This window comes from Cynocephalus volans, chromosome 12 (genome assembly GCF_027409185.1).
Source record: "Cynocephalus volans isolate mCynVol1 chromosome 12, mCynVol1.pri, whole genome shotgun sequence".
NCBI lineage: Eukaryota > Metazoa > Chordata > Mammalia > Dermoptera > Cynocephalidae > Cynocephalus > Cynocephalus volans.
The window spans coordinates 74,414,231-74,437,879 of NC_084471.1; the positions used below are offsets into that span (position 1 = coordinate 74,414,231).

Here is a 23,649-nt window from a genome sequence, read left to right on the forward strand (position 1 = left end):
ATCAATATTACTAGCATGTATATTGTTACAAATAGTACTTATTTTTATGCCCCTTGTCCAATCTCTCCCTATCCCCCTCTCCCTCCCTGCTCCCACCACTGATGACCCTAGATTTCTTCTCTCCCTCTGAAAGAGTAATGGTTACTCTGTTAATTTGTTACCTAGGTGATCTGTCCAGTGCTGAGAGGTGTGTTCAGGTCCCCCAGTATTATCATAGAGCAGATGCTTCTTCTGTCACTCTGGAATGGGCTTTGTGGGGAGAGACCACCTCTTCTTTTCTTTGGTCTCTGCTGGTGACTCTCCTTGTGTCAGTGCACTCCAGTGACTGGTGGACCATCGGCATGGTAGTTGTGAGGTCTAGCCACTTTTCTGGCATCTCTGGTTACTGTGGTGGCTGTGGTGGGCCACCCACATGATGTGATGTTTTTGGCATGCTCCTTGATGCTGGTGGTGTGCCTGGTTGTGGGCAGGAGGGTCTGGTCCCTGGCACCATGCCCCGGGCCCCTGGGCAGACCCTGAGGCACTGGTGATGTGCCTGGTTGTGGGTGTGTGTGTGGGGGTTCCAGTCCCTGGCATGATGCCCTGGGCCCCTGGGCAAGGCCCTGAGGTGCTGGTGCTGTGCCTGAGCTGGAACTAATTTTTTGTCATTTGCTTACTTCTAAAACAGGGGAACTTCCTGTGGGAACCAGTACTTGAACTGTGTGGTTGAGCTAAATTGCTGCTTTGCTGCTGTTTCCATAGGGAAGGCTTTTTGTGCAGCTCAGGGTATAATGGTTGACTTTATAGGTACTTCTGGCTCTCCAGAGACCTGGTGCAGCTGGGTTGTGTAGAAACTCTGATCTGGGCCTGAGTTTTTTCATCAAAGTGCACCCGCTGCAATTCTGCATTCCCAACCATTCTCCTCTGAGTGGTGCTGCAGTGATTGGGGGGCGGATTGGCTGTCCTTGCTGTGTCCCAGTGTTCTTCTGGTGGGCCCGTCTCCGCCACCGCCCCTGCTCCAAACACTTTCCATGGGATGGGCCCTGCACCAGTCCCTTGCGATGACTCACCGGCCTCTGAATGGCTCCCCTTTTTCAGCTGTTCTGGCTCTTCATTCCTACGTGGGTCCACAGGAACCCTATTAGTGGTCTTGCTGTTCTGGGGGCCACCAAGGCCCTCTTCTCCCCTGATGCCTCCAAGCAACTCCATCTGAAGGGCACAGCTGCAGCTTCTGCCAGCTCCTGCTCCATGCTCTCAGCAGCTCCAGGCTTAAAGCAGCCACAACCCAAAACACTCCAAGCAGTTTTTTCTTTCTCTCATCATGGTTTCTCCTGCCTTCATGAATTCCGTAGGTCTTTCCTCCTCTTCCCCTGAGTTCCAGCAGCCCCAGCTTGGCTGTTGTTACATTTTTATAGTTGTAAATTGGTTGTTTTGTGGGAGAGAGTGATGCTGGGGACTGTCTATTACACCATCTTGACTGGAACTCCTCATTTTACCACTTTTAATTTACTTATTAGATATCTAATCTAATTTTTTATAAGCAAGAGTAGCAGATAGATTTCTATTTAGAAAGAGTTTTCTTTTCACACAGTTACCTGGCTTGAAAAATTGAATATTTCTAAAAAGGAAACAAATCTGTGATTTATCCAGAAAGCAGCTTATTAGCATTAGAGAGACTCTAATGAGCTGGGTTCATGTAACCAACCTCCCTTCCTCTCTTGCTTTCTCCCTCCCTCCCTCCCATCCTTTATCCTTTCCCCTTCTTTCTTTCTTTCCTTCCTTCCTTCCTTCCTTCTTCCTCCTCCCTCCCTCCCTCTCTCTTTCTTCCTTTCTTAGTTGTTTGCCATCTCACAAGTAATTAATTTAGTGATAAATTCTTGACATAGCCAGTATCTGCATATCGTTAACTGAAATATAGAGAGAATCTGAGAGGATTCCTTTAAGAGCGAGATGAGCGATAGACTCACAGAGTTGCTCTAAGAGATTTGAAGGGAAAGGTATAGAATGAGCTCAGTTCTCTGCTTGCAAACCCTGCACACAAGTTCCCATTGGAGCTAATGAGAACCCTGCTAACAGGGCTGGGATAAATAAGCTAGAGCGTGGAGCCCTGTGGGACTAATTAGGGAATCCTAGCAGACAGTGTAGCTTTCAAAACTATAGTTAATGATGCACTCACTGTGATATGTTGTATAGAGTTTCCTACAAAAAAAAAAGTCTAAGGATACTGTATTAGGGTTCTCCAGAGAAACAGAACCAATAGAATATATGTGTACATACATATACATACATACACATTTGTGTGTGTGTGTGTGTGTGTGTGTGTGTGTTTGTGTGTGTGTGTGTGAGAGAGAGAGAGAGAGAGGAGAGAGAGAGAGAGATTTATTTTTATTTTTTTTATTTATTTTTATTTTTTTGTCGTTTTTTCGTGACCGGCACTCAGCCAGTGAGTGCACTGGTCAGTCCTATATAGGATCCGAACCCGCGGCGGGAGCGTCGCCGCGCTCCCAGCGCAGCACTCTACCAAGTGCGCCACGGGCTCGGCCAGAGAGAGAGAGATTTAGCATGAAGAATTGGCTCACAAGTTTATGGAAGCTAAAAACTATAGTCAGCAAGCTGGAGACTCAGGAGAGGCAATGGTTCACTTTCAGTCTCAGTTCAAAGGTGTGAGCACCAGGAGAGCCAATGGTATAAGCTCCAGTCTGAGGACAAGAGAAGACTGATGTCTTAACTCAAGCAGTTGGGTAGGAGAAATTTCCCTCTTACTCACCCTTTTTGTTCTATTTGGATCTTCAATTGATTGGATGAAACCCCGCTACAATAGGGAGGGAAATTTGCTTTACTCAGTCTACAGATTCAAATGTTAATCTCATCCAGAAAGACCCTTACAGACACACCCAAAATAATGTTTGACCAAATGTCTGGTCACCCATGGCCTAGTCAAGTTGTCAGATAAAATTAATCATCTCAGTAATAATTTTTAAAAAGTGAGAGACAGAGAGACAGAGTGCAAAAAGAGCGAGAGCACTTCTGATGTGTCCAAATATAAACTGGCCTTTTAACAGCATCGTCTGTCCATCTGACCAAGTGAAAAATTTGCCACATAAAACAGCTTTCAGGATGAATATGATATGTGGAAAAATGAAAGTATTTTTAGGTTTTGAGTAACATCTATTTAACATGTTTACAATGCTGAGGAAATAAAGGACTTTTTGTTTGTTTTTCCTGAGAATCATTCCTTCACCAATTGAGGAGTTTGGTGTGAAAGTTCAGAAAATCCCTACCAAGTGACACAGCTAAATTTGAACTTGCATTAACAGTTCTTCTGGGCTCATTCATCATTTACTCTCTGCAATACTTCAGCCTTCCTTGACTCAAAAGCAATTTCTGTTCATTTGTAAACTTGAACACCATTAAGATATTTAAATCAGGGGAAAAGGGCATTTTTTGTTTGAAGCAAGGGTCTGCTCTTATATGAAGGGAGGACTTTTAAATTTTAAAATCAAACCTGGTAAAGACGAAACTTCTGAATTTCTTCTTAGGCATGGTTTCTCATGCAAAGCAAGCTGGAGAAGCAATCAGTACTACCTGTGTACTATCCTTTTGAGAAAAGACACCATTGTTATGTGACTTTCATGGTCAGCTGATTTTTTTCTCCCTAAGGGTACACTTTCTTAGAAAATACTCTTATTTAAATCTAATGGAGTTTATGATTGCTTTGGATGCTATATAGAGAAGAAATAATAAGTTCAGCCATCAACTAGCAGCATATCTATGTGTTTAATAGGGTTAAGAACAAACTCGTTTTTCCTCAGAATTTGATTTATGATTGGCTTCTATCATCAGACTTACTATAGAAGATCTTTGTTCGGTGTTCATTTATTTACAGTGTTTGTTGAGCATGTACTATGTGCCAGTTGTGTGATGGGTGCTAGTCGTCATACAGCTGTGACCAAAACCCTACTAATCCACTGCTCTCACGCAGCTGAATTTTTAACAGAGGTAACACTTAAAATATATACCCATCTTCCAGATGCAGATAGAAATGAGAATTGTGATTGTTTTGTGCTTTGTTAACATAAGTAGTCCTATTTTTATACTCCTTTGGCAATTTTTTTTTTAAAGACCTTTGTGCTCAGTGTGTGTCCCAAGGACCAGCAATTTGGGCCATCATCTGGGAACTTGTTAGAAATGCAGAATCTTATACTTTATCTCAAACCTACTAAATCAGAATCTGCATGTTAACAAGAGTTCCAGATGATTCCTATGTGTATGGAAATTTGAACAGCATTGGTTTATAGCACTTAGTTTATTAATTTATCATCTTAATAGTTTGGTAGCTATCCAACAACTTTCGGCCATGTGCTCAACTGTAGAAGAACATTAGTATTCACATTCTCGGTTTATTTTCATCAGCATACAATTTGGTTTCCTAACGTTGTTTCTGAGAGTGTCATTCAAGGCTGCCTCAAAATCACCAGAGGAACTTGTTAAAAACACACATTCCTGGATACAACCTTAATTCTGCTTAAGTAGGTCAGGGTTGGGTCTCAAAATTTTTACAGGATTTCCAGGTGATTCTTATGCACATTAAAGTTTGAAAAGGAGTATGCCAGGCTAGTTCTTTATTGACGTCCAAGGATGGATTTCCATACATTATTATTACTGAGTTCTTAGTTAAAATGTTCCTGCCTAGAAAGATGAATTATTCAACCTGTGGCCATATATTTCTGTGTATCAGAGTGGTTTTAGTTAAAACTAGCGTTTCTCAACCTCACACTATTTATAGTTTGGATAATTCTTTGTGTGGGGGGGGTGGGGGGGGATGGGAGGCTGCTCTGTACATCGTAGGATGTTTGGCACTATCTCTGGTCACTACGCACTAGTGACAGCAGCACATTTCTGCCCACCCACACTTCCCAGTTGTGATAACCCAAAATGTCTCCAGACATTGCCAAATTTCCTTTGGAAGGCAATAACACTCTCAAATGAGAATCATTAATGTAAACTAAGTAAAGAAAAGGAGTATGGTGTATGTGAGTATGAACCCCAGCCCCAGAATCTGTATTATTTGATTCTCTTGAGCGCTTTTGGTTTTATGCCAAGGGTGAAAAGAGGTTTGTGTATGAGCAAGTAGGGGCTGCCCCATCCTTTGGGCTGGTTTCAACACTGTGGTGGGGGAGACATGATGTGATGATGAGGAAGAAGAAAACTCTTATATTTAGTACAGAACAAGACTACTGTGGGACCTAGGACCCAAAGAACAAAACAAAATTAGACAAGAATATTTTTTCCATTTTCGAGTCACTCTGAACACGCCTGAGAAGGCTGAAGAAGCTGTGTTGTGTCTCAAGAGTTTTGTAGCTTTGGGGATGGAATCTTCTTTCAAAGGGAGAAAATAGGGACATAGGAATATGTGCAAGCTTTGGCAGAGACTGAGAGGACATGGAAAAGGCTCAGAGGATGCTCAGGGGTGGGGTCATGGGTAGCGGTAGTAAGTGTGTGTTGACTTATTCCCGAACCCACAGGAACACTCAGGACACACTCAGAAGTAATTGGGGAGATGTTGAAAGGAGACCTCACATTCATCATCCTCCAGGGAAATTTGTATCTGTAGCCTGTAACGTTATTGAATTTCTGGTATAATTTTGCATTTTGTTTGGCTCACTATTCTCACCATATTGCTTACCTTTGCATTTCTTTGTAGTATGATAGAAACACTTATGGCCTGTCAATGTTAAACAGGTATTTATAATTGTCACCCTTGTACAAGCCCATTGTGTTGATGCCATTGTGTTGATGCTGAAAAATAAATCAGTACAAATAATTTATTTTGTATATACTTCTTGTGTATAAGAGTCATTGTAGTACCTGGATGGATATTTTGCAGATTTATATATGCAGCCTCCTGTAATTATTTTTTAAAAATATATGTCAGAAGAAATTTTTCAATTCAATAAACAAATGAATATAAAGTGTTTATATGGGTCAAATAAAAATGTTTTCATTTTTGACAAATGAGGGCAGTTCTGATATTACGAAAAGAACGTTGTACAAGACTTGGATTTAATTATTATCTCTGCTGTTTACTAACTGTGTGAACTTGTGCAAATCAGTTAACATCTCTGAGCCTCAGTCTCCTAATCTGTTAAATAGAGAAGAACGGTGGAGAAGCAGAGGTAAAATAAGACTAAGAATGTGAAAATACCTTCTAGAAAAATGAGTCGTTGGTAAAAGTGTGTCATTAAACTTGTATTTTCCTCATATATTTATTATTGCCAGTGTGCCAGTCAATTCATGCAACATGAATTTTTTTTTGGAGCTAAAATATTATGCCGTTATTTTGTTGGAAACTTGAGGCAACAGTGTTCTTAGAGTTCGTATGATGACATTTTCTTATATTTGAAGCCAGTTGCAATGAGAACTTCAGTTGCTTCAATAACTCAGTTGCCATGGATTGTTTCCAGAACCAAACTACTTCATGCTAAATTTTTTTCTGGTCTGAATAATATTCTCACCAGTTCTTGGATATTGAATATGTATAATTTGTTCCCATTTTGCAAATTATATGACAAATCGTTAAATGTAGCAGCGTGGATTCATGTTTTTCTGCTAGTGAATAGAAGGTTAAAATACTTGATAATTACATATGCATATAGTTGTTTATTAAAAACAATACATATTAGAAAATGTCTGCTTAGAATTAAGCAATTTGTTTTAAACAAATCAGTTGCAGGTGTCTTACGTGAAGCATCCATTCATTATCATTTTTTCATTAGAGTAATGCAAATTGTTTTTAAAAAACTGCCTTTGTGGAAAAGAATTCGTTTGAAGTAACATGTAAAGCATCACATGATTAGCAATTTTTAAAAATTTCCTTGTTATAAAAAGTCTTTTTGCAACTCCATCAAGTATAAGGTCAGGTATGCACAGAGAATAAATTATAAATATCAGCTTTATCTTGCCTTCCAAATAATCCAAGTCACATGCTCAATTTATATTTGTTCAAAGTGCTGAAGTCAATTAACAATTGCTTGCTTGAAATGAAACACAGCTATAGCATTCCTTTTACAATTTTCTTTCTCTCTTTATCTATTCATTAATTTTCAGAAAGACCAACCAGCTCCAATACAAAATAAGGTTATCAATCATGTGCATCAAGGACATCTGAAAAAAGGCTTGGAGATAGGAGACAGAAGCTTAGGCATGGTTAATGGCAGGAAAACAGTATACCTAGAAATGTGTAAGGATTGCACAGATAAAACAAATTTAACTTTGATTTAATGGTGCTGAGATTATATTTGGGATCTGTTGTGAAAACGTGATGCTATGAAGAAAAATGAAATGATATGGTCAAAGCACAGACAATGGGGTAGATATTAGTTTCATTATTAATATAATGAATAGTAATAGGAGTACTTTTTAGGAGACAATAATAACCATGGATTGTGGGAAGCAGTTAGGTTAAATGAATGTGACAGAGAAGAGAGAGAAATTTGAGTTAGGTAATGGAGAAGGTCCTGGCTTGTTTGAGCCAATGACTTTTCCACAGCAAGAAGTGCCCCATGTGTTTTGACACAAGAAACAGAAAATTGCTGTTGTCTTTAATGAATGTGAAGTGTTGGTGAAGAGGCAGGGATGTTATTGTTCTAAATTGCATCTCTTATTCAGTGATATGCTATAAAAATACATCCCTGGGATTTTAATAGTACCTAAGATTTTAGTTTTTACTTTACATTAAAAAAAAAAAGCTTTAATTCCATTTTAAATGTCCTCCAAGTAATCTTTCTTTGATATGAAGGATGTGCTCCAAAATAGATGTTTTAAATTGTTCATATCCTTACACAAAAATGGGATGGTAAAGAGATAGACAGGAATTGTAAATATATATGGTTGTGTATACTGAGTTGTTGTGAGGTCCTACTTCCTAATCAACATTAAACATTGATTAAGGTTGTCAAATTTAGCAGTGCAATTTAGTCAGCAATTTAAGTATAAACAAGCAATTGGGAATTGGAGTGGCTCCATATCTTTCACGAAAGCACTGATGTAATGTTTCGATTAATCTATTAACTCTGAATGGGTAGTACTTTAGATATCACTATGACTGAAATCCTTGTTTTCTGGCAAAATAAATATATATTTGTTAAATTAATTTTTAACATTTAAAAATAATAATCTGCCTTCTCGGAAAGAATGCTATTTAACTTGGTAGACTTTCAAATGCAACACGACAAGGCAATCATTCAAATGAGTCTGTTCCTTAATTTCAAGCAAGTTGGATTCAGTCGAGACAGCTACTAACTAGCCATGAATAAGCACAGACAAAAAGTGCAGTAGCAGAGACAGATGGAATCCCTATGGCCAAAGAGGTTAGGGAAGATACTGTGGAGGAATCTGGGCCTGAATTGTGGACCCAATTTAGATCGACAGAGAAGAGTAAGCAAAAAGAAAGAGCAAGACATGTCTTGGAGTTTTTCTGCGACAGAAGGCTTATAGCCAGGAATGTCAGTAGAGTAAACTGCAAAGATAGGGACCAGATTGTGGAAGAACAGTGGGTAATAATAAATGATTCTACTCTAGATTTGCCAAACACTAACTTATAAGATATTTGGGAAACTTCTCAACTCCACCAAGGTTCCTTGGCTGTGAAAACGGATCACTGTCTGTTACAGAGTTATTGTGAGAATTAACATATAATGCATATAAACACGCTCTGTAAAAAGCAAAGTGTTATAAAAGTGCCAGTCTATAAAAAGTGTATGTTTATGCTTATCAACCCTGGCTGGGCCCTGTACTCTGCTTGGTAATTTTACTGTGCATCCCAGCTCACTTTCCTTTCATTTCCCATAGTGGTTATTTCAAACCTTTGACATCACCCTAGAATCTTTGGCTCTGCCCAATCATTCTCAGCAGACAACTTCTTTACCACCAAAACAGAAACTGATAGTAACTTCCTCATCCTCCTGCCACCATTTCATAAACCCACGTGCTTTACCCCAACTCTTTCTTCCTTCTCCTTAGTTTCAGTGGGATGGAAACCCCACCTGCTAGGAGTGATGGGTCCCTATGAGAACTGAATCTTACCTATTCCTGTCTTCAGAAGCAAGTTGCTCCATACATTACCCCTGAAACTAGATTTTTAATTTCTTTCTTTCTGCTCCTTATCAGCATTTAAATATGCTTAGTTTCTCCCTTCACCCTCTTCTAGATTTTGTATTATTGACCTTCTTTCTATTTATAGCTAGGTTTCTTAAAGTCATGATCTGTTCGCACTGTCTCCATTTCTTCATGTCAGCTACTCTCCTTAACTCACTTCAGTGTAGATTTTTCATCCTATATCCCTTCCAAACTACTCTCACCAAGGTCATCGATAACTTCTATATTACTAAATCAGACACCTTTCAGTCTGTATCTTGCTTAACCTTTAGGCAGCAATTTAATTCTAATGATCACCCCCTCCTTCCAACACTTATTTACCCTGTCTTCACGATACTAGACTGTACTGATCAGGGCTCTCAGTTGCAAACCACAGAATCTACTCTAGCAGTTTAAGCAGAAAAGAAATATATGAAGGATGTTAGGTAGCTTACAATATATGTTAGAGCACTGAAGGACAGATTTACATGTTATTCAGCCGAGACAACACCTATCACATCTGGGTACAAATCCCACTATCTCTGCCTCTGGGTGTGAACACACAACTCACATAAATATTGCATGCTTTTAGCTGATGACTTTCACCAGAAGCCATGCCACTACTACCACCCTAAGTGCTGAATGCCTTTTCCACCTTTTCCGCCTTTTCCACCATGCTTGCTAGAAGATTTCACAACCTTGCTTGGTCATGAAATTCTCTTCTAAATTGAATTTTTGCAGGAGTGCCCCTGATTGGCAGTCCTAGGTCACACATCTATGTCCTCACTTCTAAGGACAAATTTTACAAATTTAAATTGTAACTTCTATCTTGAGGAGACAGGATTTCCGCAAATATAGAAGGTGTGTTCCAAGGTGATGGCTGGACACTATTTTGACATTTGTCCTCCTCCAACACCCTTCTAGTTTTGCTTCTACCTCTCTGAGCAGTATTTCCCAGTCTCTTCTTTTTACTTGCCCCTTAAGTGTTCACATTCCCCAGGGCTCCATTTTAATTTTTTTTCTCCTCATTCTGAACCTTCCTCTGAGTGATGCTGTCTAACACCATGGCTTTAATTACCTTCTCTGTGCTAATGATTCCCAAATCTTGATCTTCAGCCAGTCCTCTGTCCTGAGTCAGCTCTAGACCCACATATCTCACTGCCTCTTGGACATTTTTTCTTGAATACATTATAAGCACCTCAAATTCAAGATATCTAAAACCTGCCCTCTGTAACCCAAATGCATTCCTCCAGTTTCCCACAGTAAAGACCCACCCAGCTGTTCAGTTAAAAAAAGAGAATGTTACCCTCAAAAGCTTCCCTCCTTAGTCTGTGAGCTTCCAGGACAGTCCCAGGGTTCAGGCAATTTTATATCTCATGTATTTTTGTTTAATCTGCCACTCTTCCTTTATATTATGCTGTCATAGACACAAGAACTAAAACTAAGTGAGTTTCCTCCTAGCTTCCAGTTTTATTCTTCTCTAATCTATACTCTACTCTGTGATTAAAAAGATCTTGCTTAGTGATTCGTATCATCTCTCTCTCTCTCTCTCTCTCTCTCATACACACACACACACACACACACACACACACACACACACACACACACACACACACACACACACACACACCAGTGCATATGCTTCTGTAGGAATAGAATATCTCTAGAAGGTTTCACAAAAAAATTGATAATGTTGAGCTTCTCGGGGCTTAGGAATGGGAGAAGTTAGTGGCCGAGGGTCGGATTTACTGTCATTGTACACTGTTGCCTCCTTTAAATTTTATACCATGTGTGCATATAATATACTTAAAACTGATTAAAACAATTTCAGTGGATTTCCATTGATCATAGGATAACGTCAGACTCTCACATGGTTTGCAAGGCCTCCACACAAAATAGTTCTTGCTTACTTTATTAGCCACATTGAATGCTTTCCTATGTTTTAAGCATATCAAATTCTCTCAATTTTTCACATTTTCACACAGTTCCCTTGTTTGAAATGCTCTCCTCTTTGCCCTCTTATCTGGCTAACTCTACCTCTCCTTTAGTCCTATGCTTAGATGTCACATTCTCCTTGTCTGCAAGACTAGGTTTGGGGCCCTCACTTTGTTTTCTAGATGGCACTATCTTTATCAAACTCCCATTGCACTTATTATTATTATTATTTGTCTCTTTTATTAGAAAGACTATAAGCTCTGCAAGGACAGATACTGCATCTGTCTTATTTGAGGCTATGTCATTGGAATCTAAGTTAGTACCTTGGATATAGTAGGAATTCAGTAAATATTTCATGGATAAACTACACATGCTTTTGTTTCCTTACTCCATAATATTCCAAATTCTCTCACCTTTCCCCATAGATATTATTTTATGATACACTCTCAGCCCTGTCTCAAATTTTCCTACTGCATGTCTCTTTCTCTCTATTTCTTTAATTCAGGAGTCCAAAAGCTAAGAATAATATATTCTATCAAGAGCAGCAAGAAATCTGATATAATGCTGGAGCTTTCACTCTTCTTGACAAATTTACCATGCAATTTACAAGGAATGAATTTAAAAAAAGAATGAATCAAATTTGTGACCATTATTTTGAGATGTCAAAAAAATCATATGTTTTAGTCATACGTTTCAATCATACATTCAGGTAGATATAGTTTTTAATACATAAAAATTAATATTTGGTAACCAAACTCATTAATACCACTGACATTAAAGCACATGATTGCTGGCAATTTCTTTCAATGTTAGCTTATTTGTAAGTGACATTTTAATTTATTCTTTACTGATTTTCTATTGAGCAGCTTACTTATACTTGCAAATTTTGTATTTTTAAAAATTCTCATATCTTCCCAAATGTTACTCTCAAATCTCTTTCCAGAATTACACTTCTCAGAACTTAGCCTTTTTCCCAGTTTGTGAATTAAGTTATTGATGTCTTCGCCAACTTTGTCCAGCCAGTATTTCACAGCTGGTGAGCCAAGACTTAGCAATAACCCATACCAATCTGTGTTATTCTTCAATATGTGGAGCCTTTGCAGTTGAGCCACATGACTTCAAGATTTTATTGGCTGAGCAAGAAGGCATTGGTATTCATTAACATGCTAATATAATCCTTTTACAGGGTAAAATTGAGATAAATTCTCTAGCCTTAGAAGTACACCATGCTTTTTATAAAATAGCATCAGTGACATCCAATTTATAAGGTGGGGGTAGCTCGTGGTGTGGCAGAAGTACACAGGAGAGGGGCATTATGTCTGAGTGACCACTGCCTCTGAGTTTAGTCAGCAGATGAGTCCATAAGCCAAAAGGAACATTAATTTTAGAGCTGCAATTTGGAAATGTTATTCTCATTATGACTGTCACTCATTAACCGTGTAATCTTGTGCTACAGGGATCTTCTGAAAACAGATCTAATTCAATTCAAACCTTCTTCTAAAACTTCTGCCATTTCACATAGGACAAAGTCCAGATTGTTTAATGTTGCTCACAAAAGCTTTGTGATCTGATCCCTGCCACCCTCTAATTTGTCTCTGGCTTCTCTGTGCCTCCGTTTCTTCAATGAAATTACTGAGGTTAGGTTAGATGATTTCTAAAGTTACTCTCAGATCTAAAAATCTATGACTGAATCATTACCAAGTCGGCCTCAGCTTTCAGATAGGATAAAAGGGAATTTATAAATTCCTGTTTCTAAAATAGACCAGCTTGAATTATCCTGGGGCAAAGGAAGTTGTTCAAGTATAAGAAAAACAGTTTACTTCTGCTTTTTAAGTTTGGGCGAATATGACTGTATATCTTGCAATATCTGGAGAATCAGAGACCTCTGTAACCATATAGACCGTATTTGTTTTTTAGAATTGCAAAGTTTGAAGGCTGGTAATGACTTGAATTATCCTTTGACGATGAAATTAAGGTCCAGAGAGATGACATGCCTGTCAGGTTTGTAACAGAGCCCAGACCAGTATTCAGGCTTCTTCATTCCCAGCCCAATGTTCCTCCACTATACATGATTGTTTCACCAGGATGGTTTATGTTCGCTATTCGTACAAAATGTCTGTGCATAAGTAAATGTTCAGGCAGTGTACTAGGAAGGCAGTGGATTCACTCTGTCAAGTTGAGCTTCATGTGAGACCAACATGAATGACGATACTTTCCCTTTGGTCTTTTCAGAGTAAAAGCCATGAAAAGATTTGTTGATCCATTCAACAGATATTGGGCCAGGGCCAGCCATTGTTCTGGACAAGCTTTCTACCCTCCTGAATCTTATACTCCAATGGAAATAGATAAATAGCTGATATGCTAACAGATAACTTAATTGAATATTTTCAGATACTGATAAGAAATATGGAGAAATAGGCTGGGAAGGTTATTTTAGATTTAATAACCACGTAGGATTCAGACTTTTATTAAATCATAAAAGATCGTCTAATCTTGATTGCACCTCTCTTATCAACTCCTCGTTGTATCATTTTGCTAACTCTTGTGAGATTTATTTGTCTATGTCACCTCTCTACTCACTTCCTCCAAATTCTTGATGTCTTCATATTATTGCAAAAAAGGTGTCTTCTTTATATTTGTTGGACATTTAAGTGCATTCACATTATGTCTCCTATCCCATAACTGTATTTTCATTGTTTTCCTGCATAGACTCCAATCAAACCAATTGTTCATTGTTCCTCAACATTTAGTGTTTTTGCTACCTCTGCTACCTACCCTAGATTTAAGCCTCGGCACTACTCCCTCCTGTCTTTGAACACCTCATGCAGGAAACTCTTTACTATGGCAGCCCTTCCAACATTGTGTAAGTCTTTCATTTTAAGCCTACCTCTTCTACAAAATCTATTTCAAGTTCTGCCATACACACCATTAAAGTTTCGTTGATTGCCTCTGACCTTAGTCATCAACCTTCCTCTGAATATCAGCTCTTATAGGGGTTTTATTTGGGGGGGGAGCAAATAGCATGTAGGACCTCACGATGTTATTCATGTAAATATATCCTGGCTTCTTAACTTCATTATCAGCCCTTCATGTTAGGGGAAGGGCAGAGTTATAAAATTATTGTTATCACTAGGTATGAATTTCTGAATGCATTTTGCATTAACAGGTATTCAGAAAAACAAGCACTGTGTTTATTTTTTTTTTAATTGGTTGCTCCCTAGTCAATTCATATTGTATATGTTTCTGTTACATAGTATGCATGGCTTCGTAACATTATCATTTATGCGTTATTTTCTTCAGCTAGAGTCTGTCTTTGTTGCCTTATGCAGTACTTGGAACATAATGCATGTCCATTGCAGACTTATTGAATAAATGAATGAAGATTTCAAAAAAAAACAACTAGATATCTCAGAGCTTGTAATTTGCTAGTGTAAATTGTGAATTTTTAGGAGGGGAATAGGGAGAACTATAGTATATGGTGGTCCTGAAACTTACTTGACCACGCAATACTTTGTTTTCAAGGAACCATGAACCTTTCTTCTAGATATTGCTCTCTAGAATGCAGCTTGTGAAATTCTGGCTTAAAACGTAGATCATCATCATCCATTTCCTGAATTGTAATCCCTTTTAAGGCAGAGTCTATACTTTAACTGTCTTTGTACTAAGTTTGGAAGGGATGTTAAGGGCCACGTGGTCCCGCAATGTACTCTTTGCTTGAATCTTGACAGCATGTCTTTACAGTACTTGTTTAAATGTTTCCATTTGGCAGCTTATTCACATTTGTGCAGTTCTTTCTGCTTAGCAGATAGTTCTATTGAGACAAAGTCTATCCCTGGTACTATCCACCTTTGGTTGTCATTCTACCCCACAGGGCCATCAATATCTGACCAAAAACCCAGTAAAGTGCCCTTTGTACATAGAGGACACTCGATAAATTTGTAGCTAATTGAATTGAATTGTGAGAATTTGACTCATTAAGTTTTTGAATTGTGATTTGGACCTAAAATACACTCTGGACTAAATCTGAGCATGATTTTCCACTAGTTTACTTTTTAAGTCATGCCATTTTTGTTCCTGTGAGTATCTGTACATGGAAATGGAAATGACATTTATGTAACTTCGCAATTTTAGTACGTATGTAAGTGCAGTTCTTTGGGGAGTTCTTTGTCTGAAGATAGGGCATGAGAAATCAAAAAAGACAAGTGACAATTAGGTTTACAGTGTTACGATGGTATTTTTTTTGGTATTTTACTTTCCTCTCTCACAACACTGCTCCAAGTGGTGGGCCTGACACTTCATATCTCTTGGTCATAAATCTAATATGTCTATGTGATCCAAATTATTGAAGTTCCTGAAAGGTGTCGTATTGAATGGGCTCCTTGTTTTTGCGTTATGACCCTATGTTGAGTTTTCTCTGACCATATGATAGCTTAAAAATGAAACATCTAGAAAAGAAAATTGGACAGGTCAGTGTCTCCCAACCTTCTGGGAAGTAGAACCAACAATGAACAACAGTAAGAGATATTATTTAAAAGGCCAACTTACCCTCTCACAAATTTACCCTATTTATATTTCTAAACCAAATTATCCACTACCTGTGGCTGTAAATAATGTTACATTAACAGAAATAATCCTAATTCACTGGCTTTTTTCAGTAACTTTCACCTCTTTGTAGCACACTATCAGAGGGGCTGGGTTAATGTCATCTGTTGATGACTGAGCACATTAATAATCCCATGTGATTATTATGATCTTAAGATTCTCATTATGATTCTCATTATGATCTTAAGAGCCCAACGAATGTGTTTTCATCATATTTCCCAGAGTGCTTGTAGTTTGATTTTTAGGCTCTAATTGAATGTTATACTTTCTTGAAGACCAGTGCAGACATTTAGAAGTAGCACGTTATCATGAGAAGAGTATCATTCTAGAAGTCAGAAAATCTGAGAGCCATTCTTAAATCTTTATAAACTAGTCTTGAAGCATTTATTCATTCATTCTGTAGCATTTACCGACTCATAATATCCTCAACACCTTATGAGTTATTGTGGTTACAAGAATGAGTGATACACTTAGTGATTCTTAACACTGTTTATGCAGTAGCCCAAGAGTCATCAAACTATGGCCTGAGAGCCAAATCTGACTGACTGCCCATTTTTGTAAATAAAGTTTTATTGGAACACCGCCAGGCTCATTTATTTATGTACTGCCTATGGCACCCAAAGCCTGAAATATTTACTGTCTGTCTCTTTAAAGAAAAATTTTATTGACTCCTGCAGTAGACTCATCATGGAGAAGATTAAAAAAAAAAATTATTGCCTATGTTCTACCAGGGTTTTGGGAATTAGCCTAAGAACCAGTGTTTTTTAAAAGCACCCGAGATTAATATAATGGGCAACCAAAATTTTAAAATTCTAATATATATATCCTACTCTTGAAGAGTATATGGTGTATTGGGGAGAAAGGAACTTACCAAAATTAATAAAAATACAACTGATGCATCTATTATGGAACCACTTACAAAATCTCAAGGGAGCACTGCATACAGAGCATTTTGGTACTTTGGGGGAAGTTTTCACAGGAGGGAGGTTTAAGTAGATTCTTGAAGGATGAATCCACTGGTGGACAAGATCCACTGGAGTGGTGTCAAAGAGAACAGGAGAAGCAGTTGTGAGTAGAGAAAACAGCATATGCAAAGGCATGGAGGTGTGAAGAGTGTGGCCCATTCAAGGAATGATCAGAAGCTCAGTGTGGCCAGACACTGAGAGGCAAGAAGGGAGTAAGGTCATAGGATATAAAGTTGGAAGAGTAGGGACCAAATTGGGAAAAACTTTGAATGTTAAGATAAGAGGTTTGGGATGTATTATGTTGACTATGAAACTGAATGGAAAATTGAATCTCTGTAGGCCTCAGTTATTCCATCTGTAAAATACATAGTTAGCTCAGATGATTGCCAAGAGCCCTATACATTCCTGAGATTATTTCTTTTGACAGTCTCTCTTTTGGCACTGAGAACATAGTTGGCATTATATGAATAACATGGCCTCTGTAGTTGGGGGTCTGCTAGCCATCTGCTATTGTTGACCTGTTTCTGTTAACAGTACAAATGAGGACAGTGCTACTTTGTGGATTGATCACAGGATTGTAGAAAGCAGACTTCTGGACGAGAAATACCCTGCCTGGTCAATGCATTAAGGCCCTTAAAAGAGTATTACATAATGATAAAGTACCTGTAAAATGCTTTATGTTCCATGCAGAGAAGTGCTATAAAACAGGGACAGTTTTATTGTCAAAATTTACATTCTTCACAATTAGTACTAGTGCCTATTATGACTTAGCATCAGTAGGTCTTTACACTCAAAACTTGATGCATAAATTACTATGTAATATCTTCAATATGATATCTTATTTTACAACTTCTCATTTATATCTCTATATTGTAATTTCATCTCTGTTCAGACACTTTCTGGGGTAGCTGTATCTTTAATAAACTACATGTTATTGGATTCATATCTTTAAGTGAAGTTATTTAAACTCTGATGTATATTGAATACTTTCTTTACCTCTTTCAGGGTCTCTCCATGTATACAGAATAGCCAGTGAATCAAAAAGTAATATCTGATAGGCTCAGTGATTGAACATTTTGAGATGCTAAGGCAGCCCAATCTGTGCATTCTGATTCATTTTATCAAACACAGGTAGATGAATGTACCGAAAATTTCAAAAGATGTTTAGAATGATGCAAGTTGAAATAGACCTCTTTGAAATTCCAGCAAGAGCTGTTGGGAAAAAAACTCTTCTGGTTTCTGTTATTTGAACATTAAATACTCCTATTAAGGGAGATATTTTGAATGCTTTTTAAAAAAATGCTATTCAATTAATAACCATTCCCTTCTCCTTACCAAAGAAAATTATAGAGAAACTCTAGAATATTGGCCACTGTTGACCTCTGTGTGCAACTTTCTCTTCACAGACATTGATGAGTGTGCTGAAGGGCGCCATTACTGTCGTGAGAATACAATGTGTGTCAACACCCCGGGTTCTTTCATGTGCATCTGCAGAACTGGATACATCAGAATTGATGATTATTCATGTACAGGTAATGGTGGCTATCTATGAAATAGAATCTCTCTATGCCTTAAGTTTACTTTTAAAAGTTTCTTTTAACTTTAATTTTTTTAAATGAGCATGCCATAAAAACTTCCTCACAACAAAACAGAAGTAAAATCATATCTTCTTGATTTTATAGTTAATTTTGAATCTGTTCTAAAGAAAGGAATACCTTCTTGCTCTGGGTAAGTTTCATATTCTTTGTTAGGAAGATGAAGAAAAACTAAAGAACCAAATCAATATTATATGTAATAAACAATATTTATGCTCAAAACGTGTGAATTACTATAGCCAATCTGAGAAACAACCCTTAAATAATATTTGCTTTATATGAAACTAGATTTTTGAATATAGGAATAATGATGTAAATAATGGGATATTTTTCAGAAGTAGATTCTTGGAGTTCTAAGAAATGGAAATATTAAAGAGAATTGAGCTTCTTCATACCTCAGGGAAAGTGCCGTTGTGCACTATATCAAACGTTTTCTTATTTTTGTTTGACGAATTACCACTTCCTTTGCTATCATCCAGAGTCCTGTTCGGGAAGACCTTGAGTGTTAGTAATGTCTGAAGTTGGCCCTGGGTAATACAACCTATGTCCTTCATATTTTATGGGTTCCTACCTGTAGAATATGGAAAAACAAATGATGCTAGAAGAGTAGCTTGAAGACTATGGGATTTGAGGAAATGTGATGTGAAACAGGACATTCTTTTGGATTTCTGTTTCTCTTAAATAAAAGAAATGTAAAAATAACATTTAAAAAATATGGAATCATAAGACTGGAGAGTACCTATTACTGTTGTTCTTGTCACTTTTTACTCTACCTCCAACTTTATAATCTTTATCAGATAGATGTATAAACAATACTCAGAAGTTTCCAGGGAAAGAGACTCTAGATGTTTCTAAGGAAAGACTTTAACTCCCTAGCAAATATTTGAATGTACAATAAAGATGTCACTTTATGTCTCTGTCCACTTTGAGGCTTCACTGTAGTGTCCATACTGTGTGCTAATTGATATTCTGTTTATCAGAGCAAAGGGAAGGATCTTTCTCTAAATTCAAATATAATATTTATTTAAAAACAAAATGATGGAAATAAAAAATAATGACAAGTGACTTCTCAGTCTATGGGGAATAACCAAAGATATCCTGAAGTAGAAAAGATATTTAATAAAGAGATGTCAGTGGATTTACAAATTCTTACTTTTTCTGTCAGTTCATCCTACACATTTCCACATTATGAAAACAATTCTGCACTTTTTCTTTACACAAAATTTAATCACATTGTGTGGCAGAGTGTCTCGAAGGAGGACTACAGAGATGTTTTTCAACATAAAGAGAGCATAAAAGAACAAGTCATAATAAATAGATGGAGACTAGAATACACAGCTTACTATAATACTGGTAATATCATTAGGCCTGAGTTCCAATATAATGGTTAACAAAGAAACTAGCTAGGATAAAACTGCTGCATTTTAGAAAGTGCTATTTGAAGAAATGCTCATTAAAAATAAGAGTGCTAGCAATTTTTGAGGAGTCTGCCGATTCTTGGGCATTAGAGACTTAAAAGATCTTTGTACATTTTTATATTTAAGTGATTATTTTTGTTTTTCTTTTATTCTTTTAAAAAGTGTTAGAAATTTTAAGAGAACATGACACATAATTTGGTCTAGTATTGAATGAGGGCAGGATATTTTCAAGAGATTCATTTCCATTCTGAGTCTGTCTGTTGGATGTAAGTCCAAGGAGTAGTTTAGCTTTCCTACATTACAGAGAATCTTCTGCGGCGGTTTTACCTCTTCCAGTGTATTTTCCTTCCAAATAAAATTCCACAAATTACCGTTTGCATTTGACTACTTAGGAAGGATTTTCTCTTAGGTTTCGAAACTATCTAATGATAGAAATGAAGTATTCCCTTGTAGAAATGCGGAGGAAGTCCAAAACCATTTTAAGAAAAGCTGTTGAGGCTATGATTTTTGGGCCTAAGGAACCAGAGCCAAGAATTTGAAGGTCTGGGAGATGACAGAATGTATTTCCTTAATGAGGCACTAGCAGTTCCAGGTAGCACCACTATTTCTATGCTTCCAGTTAAAGAGGAGAGACTTTCTTGCCCTTCAGTGTCCTGTCTGCTATGACTAGGTCTACACATTTGAGAATTAACATCTGTACACCAAAGTTGGATTTTTTAAAAAATATGATTGAATTTTATTTTGTAGTCTGCAGTCAGATAATCATTACTAAAACTTTTCTTTACGTTAGGCCATGGGGATTTGACACATATTCAGGGTTTCTGTAAAGGAAATCAATGTTTGAGTTCTACCTCTTTGGGTCCGTTCACCCCCATACACACACACTCTTTGAAATTAGTGTCTGTACAAAAGGCTCAAAGAAATGACTCCTCTGATGGGGCTTAGCCTAGATGCATTGAGTCACAAGGCAATTCTTTTTAAGAGCTCCCATAAGACCAGAGTAGGATTTTACTTCTCTGATAAAGATTGAGATTTATTTTCTCTGAATTTTAGTAACAGCTACCCACATACTTGCAGTAGAAGACCTTCCAGAATAAATATGAAGACACCACTGCAGAACCATTCCCTGAGGTTTGTGGCTGAGCTCTTGGAGTTCCAAACTTGTTTTGCTTCTGTACCCCTCCCCCTCTTTCATGTTGAAGAGCCCCCGCCATAACATAACAACTGACCCTGTCAGCCCTGTACCCAGCAGACTCTCCGAGTTGTTTGTCCCATCTGAAAGTTAATCATAGACATTCTAATTTAAAGAATATTCCAAGAGCAATACATGTCACTTTATAGTCAAAAGCTTTGACATAAAAGAAGCCTTTTTGCTTTTACAACCCTGTAGCTCTGGCATAGGAATTAGGTATGCTAGAGTAATTACATTCTGTAGTTGGTAGAATTATGCTTTTTTTTTCTTTCATTTTTAGATGATTTGAGTTAGATTTTCCCCATGATCATAAAATTTTGGAGATAGAATAATTCTTAAAGATAATCAGTTTAATCTCTTTACTTTTACAAATGAGGAGAGTGGGGCTCAGAAAGATTAATTGACGTCCCCATGGTCACACAGTGAGATGCAAAGGGGGCTGGAAGATAAGCTTCCTTCCTTATTCTTAGCTCTCATACTAATCACCATTTGTCTAATTGGTGAACATACAAAAATAAATAAAGAGAAAAGATTCAAATTTTTTATGTAGAAATACATTATTTAATTTATAACATTCAGTAATTAAACTGCCTTTCTCATAGATTATTTCAGTTCATTAGCTTCAACTCCAAGAGGTTTTTTTTCCTTACAGATCTTATAATAATCCTAAATCAGAAGTTAGTAGAAGAAATATAAATCACATTTTCTGGGCCTCTTACTATGACAGTTACAACAATGGTTCAGTTGCACCATTTGCACAAATGATACAACAGTTTATGTTCTTCTAAACTCATTAACATAATTTTCCTTCCAGCAAGCGTGTTACATTTTTCCTAATTAATGCTTCATAATATCTCTGCTTTTTACATCCTTTATTGTTCTTGTAGAAGAAAGACAGGGTATACCTATAAGGAAAGAGAGAGACAGAGAGAGAGAGGTCAGGAGAGGGGGGAGAAAAGGAGGGAAGGAAGAAGGCAAGAAAGGAAGGAAGGAAGAAGGGAGGGAAGGGGGGGAAGAGAAGGAGAGAAAAGATAAAGAAAAGGAAAAGGAAAGGGTTTGGATCACATGGACCAAGATGTTCCAAGCCCATTCTTCAAGATCTCTACAAAAATAACTTGATTTTGATGCATACCAGAGCTCATCGATTTCTTGTCTGGACTAATGGCTTTCTTGGTTCACTAATGTAAGCATTAATTAAACTGGGCAAATCTGGAGTTTCACTGTGCAGCTCTTCTTGGAACTAGTCTTGTGTAATGGACAAAGAATAAAACATTTCAGAAATAAAGATGGAATCAAGAATTTTTGAATTATCAAAGGAGAAAGATCTGAATGAAGAGGGGCCCATTGTAGGTTTTCCTGATATACTTCTCTACTCTGATTATTACAATAAAAAAGGAGTTATGATTCTTTTGTATCTATGAGCTTGTAATCTTCCCACTGTTGTGCAGTTCTTTGGAGTAGGGACAGGAGAACGGGAAGGGTAGACAGGTGGAAGGGATGGAAGATGCTCTTGTCCAGTTTAGGGAGTAGATTGATCCTTTAGGGGAGGGGTTGTTAAATAGAGGTGCTTTTGCCTTCCCACTTGCCAGAGGTTATTTGACAATGTCTGAAGATATTTTTGGTTATCGCAACTGTTGGGGGAAGGGGGTTGCTAATTGCATCTGTCAGGTAGAGGCCAGGGATGCTGCTAAACATTCTATAATATTATTATTATTAGAGTATTTATCCTCTTGAGGAAATGTCTTGTTTCCCTGGACCCTTTCAACTTGGAACTTTCTCTTCTTATTTTTCAAATGAGTCATTAATCTTCATCTTGCCCAGGACATCTGACATAGGACAGCCTCCCACAACAAAGAATTATGTGGCCTAAAATGTCAATAATGCCAAGGTTGAGAAATCCTGCTTTAGAGTCACCCAATCAAAATTGTAAGATGCACACTTTTTTTTTTTTTTTTAAACTTTGCCAGTTCCACTTCAATTTTCCTTTAGGCCCTTTATAGTGATGCCTTCTCTCATGGTACTTAATGTCCTTTGGCCACAAAAGGGACTCCTTCTCAGTACGCCCCAACCACTCCCCACTAAGTTTTTTCCTCTCATTTCTCCTAGCAAAACCCTATCTTAGGTTAAACTAAGGGAATGAATCTCCAGTGGTAAGACTGCAGGTCTCAGCCAAGGTGGCAGAGAGGATTCTTGGGGCACCTTGAAGTTACTCTCTCCTGATGCCTGCTTAATACGCTTTCTACTGACTTTACTGCCTCTGTTATCCCACACCCTACTGGTGCTAGCTTTGGTCCATGTAACATATCACAGGAGGTCCATAAAATGTCTAAGTACAGGAATGCTATTAGATACTTGATTTTTTGTTGTTAAACAAAAAGCCTTGTCTGGTGTTCCCCAAGGAGTTTTGTTCCTGAAAGTACTTGACTTTTTATAGCATTGAATACGCCTTGTGCTTACATTTTATGATCTGATTGTTGTGGTTATTTCGTTTTCTCTAATATGGCCAACACTGATTTTTTAAAAGTTATCACTAGCATCCTGTTTGTCAGTCTTTTTTAATTTGCTGATGATGGTGACAGAGTGATAAATTTTATGATGGCATTATTTTTTTTGGCTTTTCTTTATTACTATTGATGCCCTAGCATTTAAAAGAGCCTTGGATGCTATTGTCAGGTACAAAAGGTTACAGAAAGGAATTTACTGCTGAACAGCTGAAACAAAGATTTTAAGCCAGTTGTAACCCACGCACACTCCTTATTGTGTTTTTGAAATTCTCTGTTAAATACCAGAAAAGATAATTTTCTTAAAGTGTTTAAAGAAATGATATT

The 23,649-nt window shown here is 37.5% G+C and overlaps 1 protein-coding gene across 1 annotated transcript in view; it reads left to right on the top strand.

Annotated features, from left to right (window-relative positions):
* The window catches only part of NELL2 (neural EGFL like 2), a 365,095-nt gene that overhangs the window by 205,121 nt on the left and 136,325 nt on the right, over positions 1-23,649 (top strand). Inside the window, exon 14 of the mRNA XM_063075314.1 lies at positions 18,023-18,148. Coding sequence (XP_062931384.1) covers positions 18,023-18,148 — 126 coding nt within the window. The remainder of the gene's footprint in view (positions 1-18,022; positions 18,149-23,649) is intronic.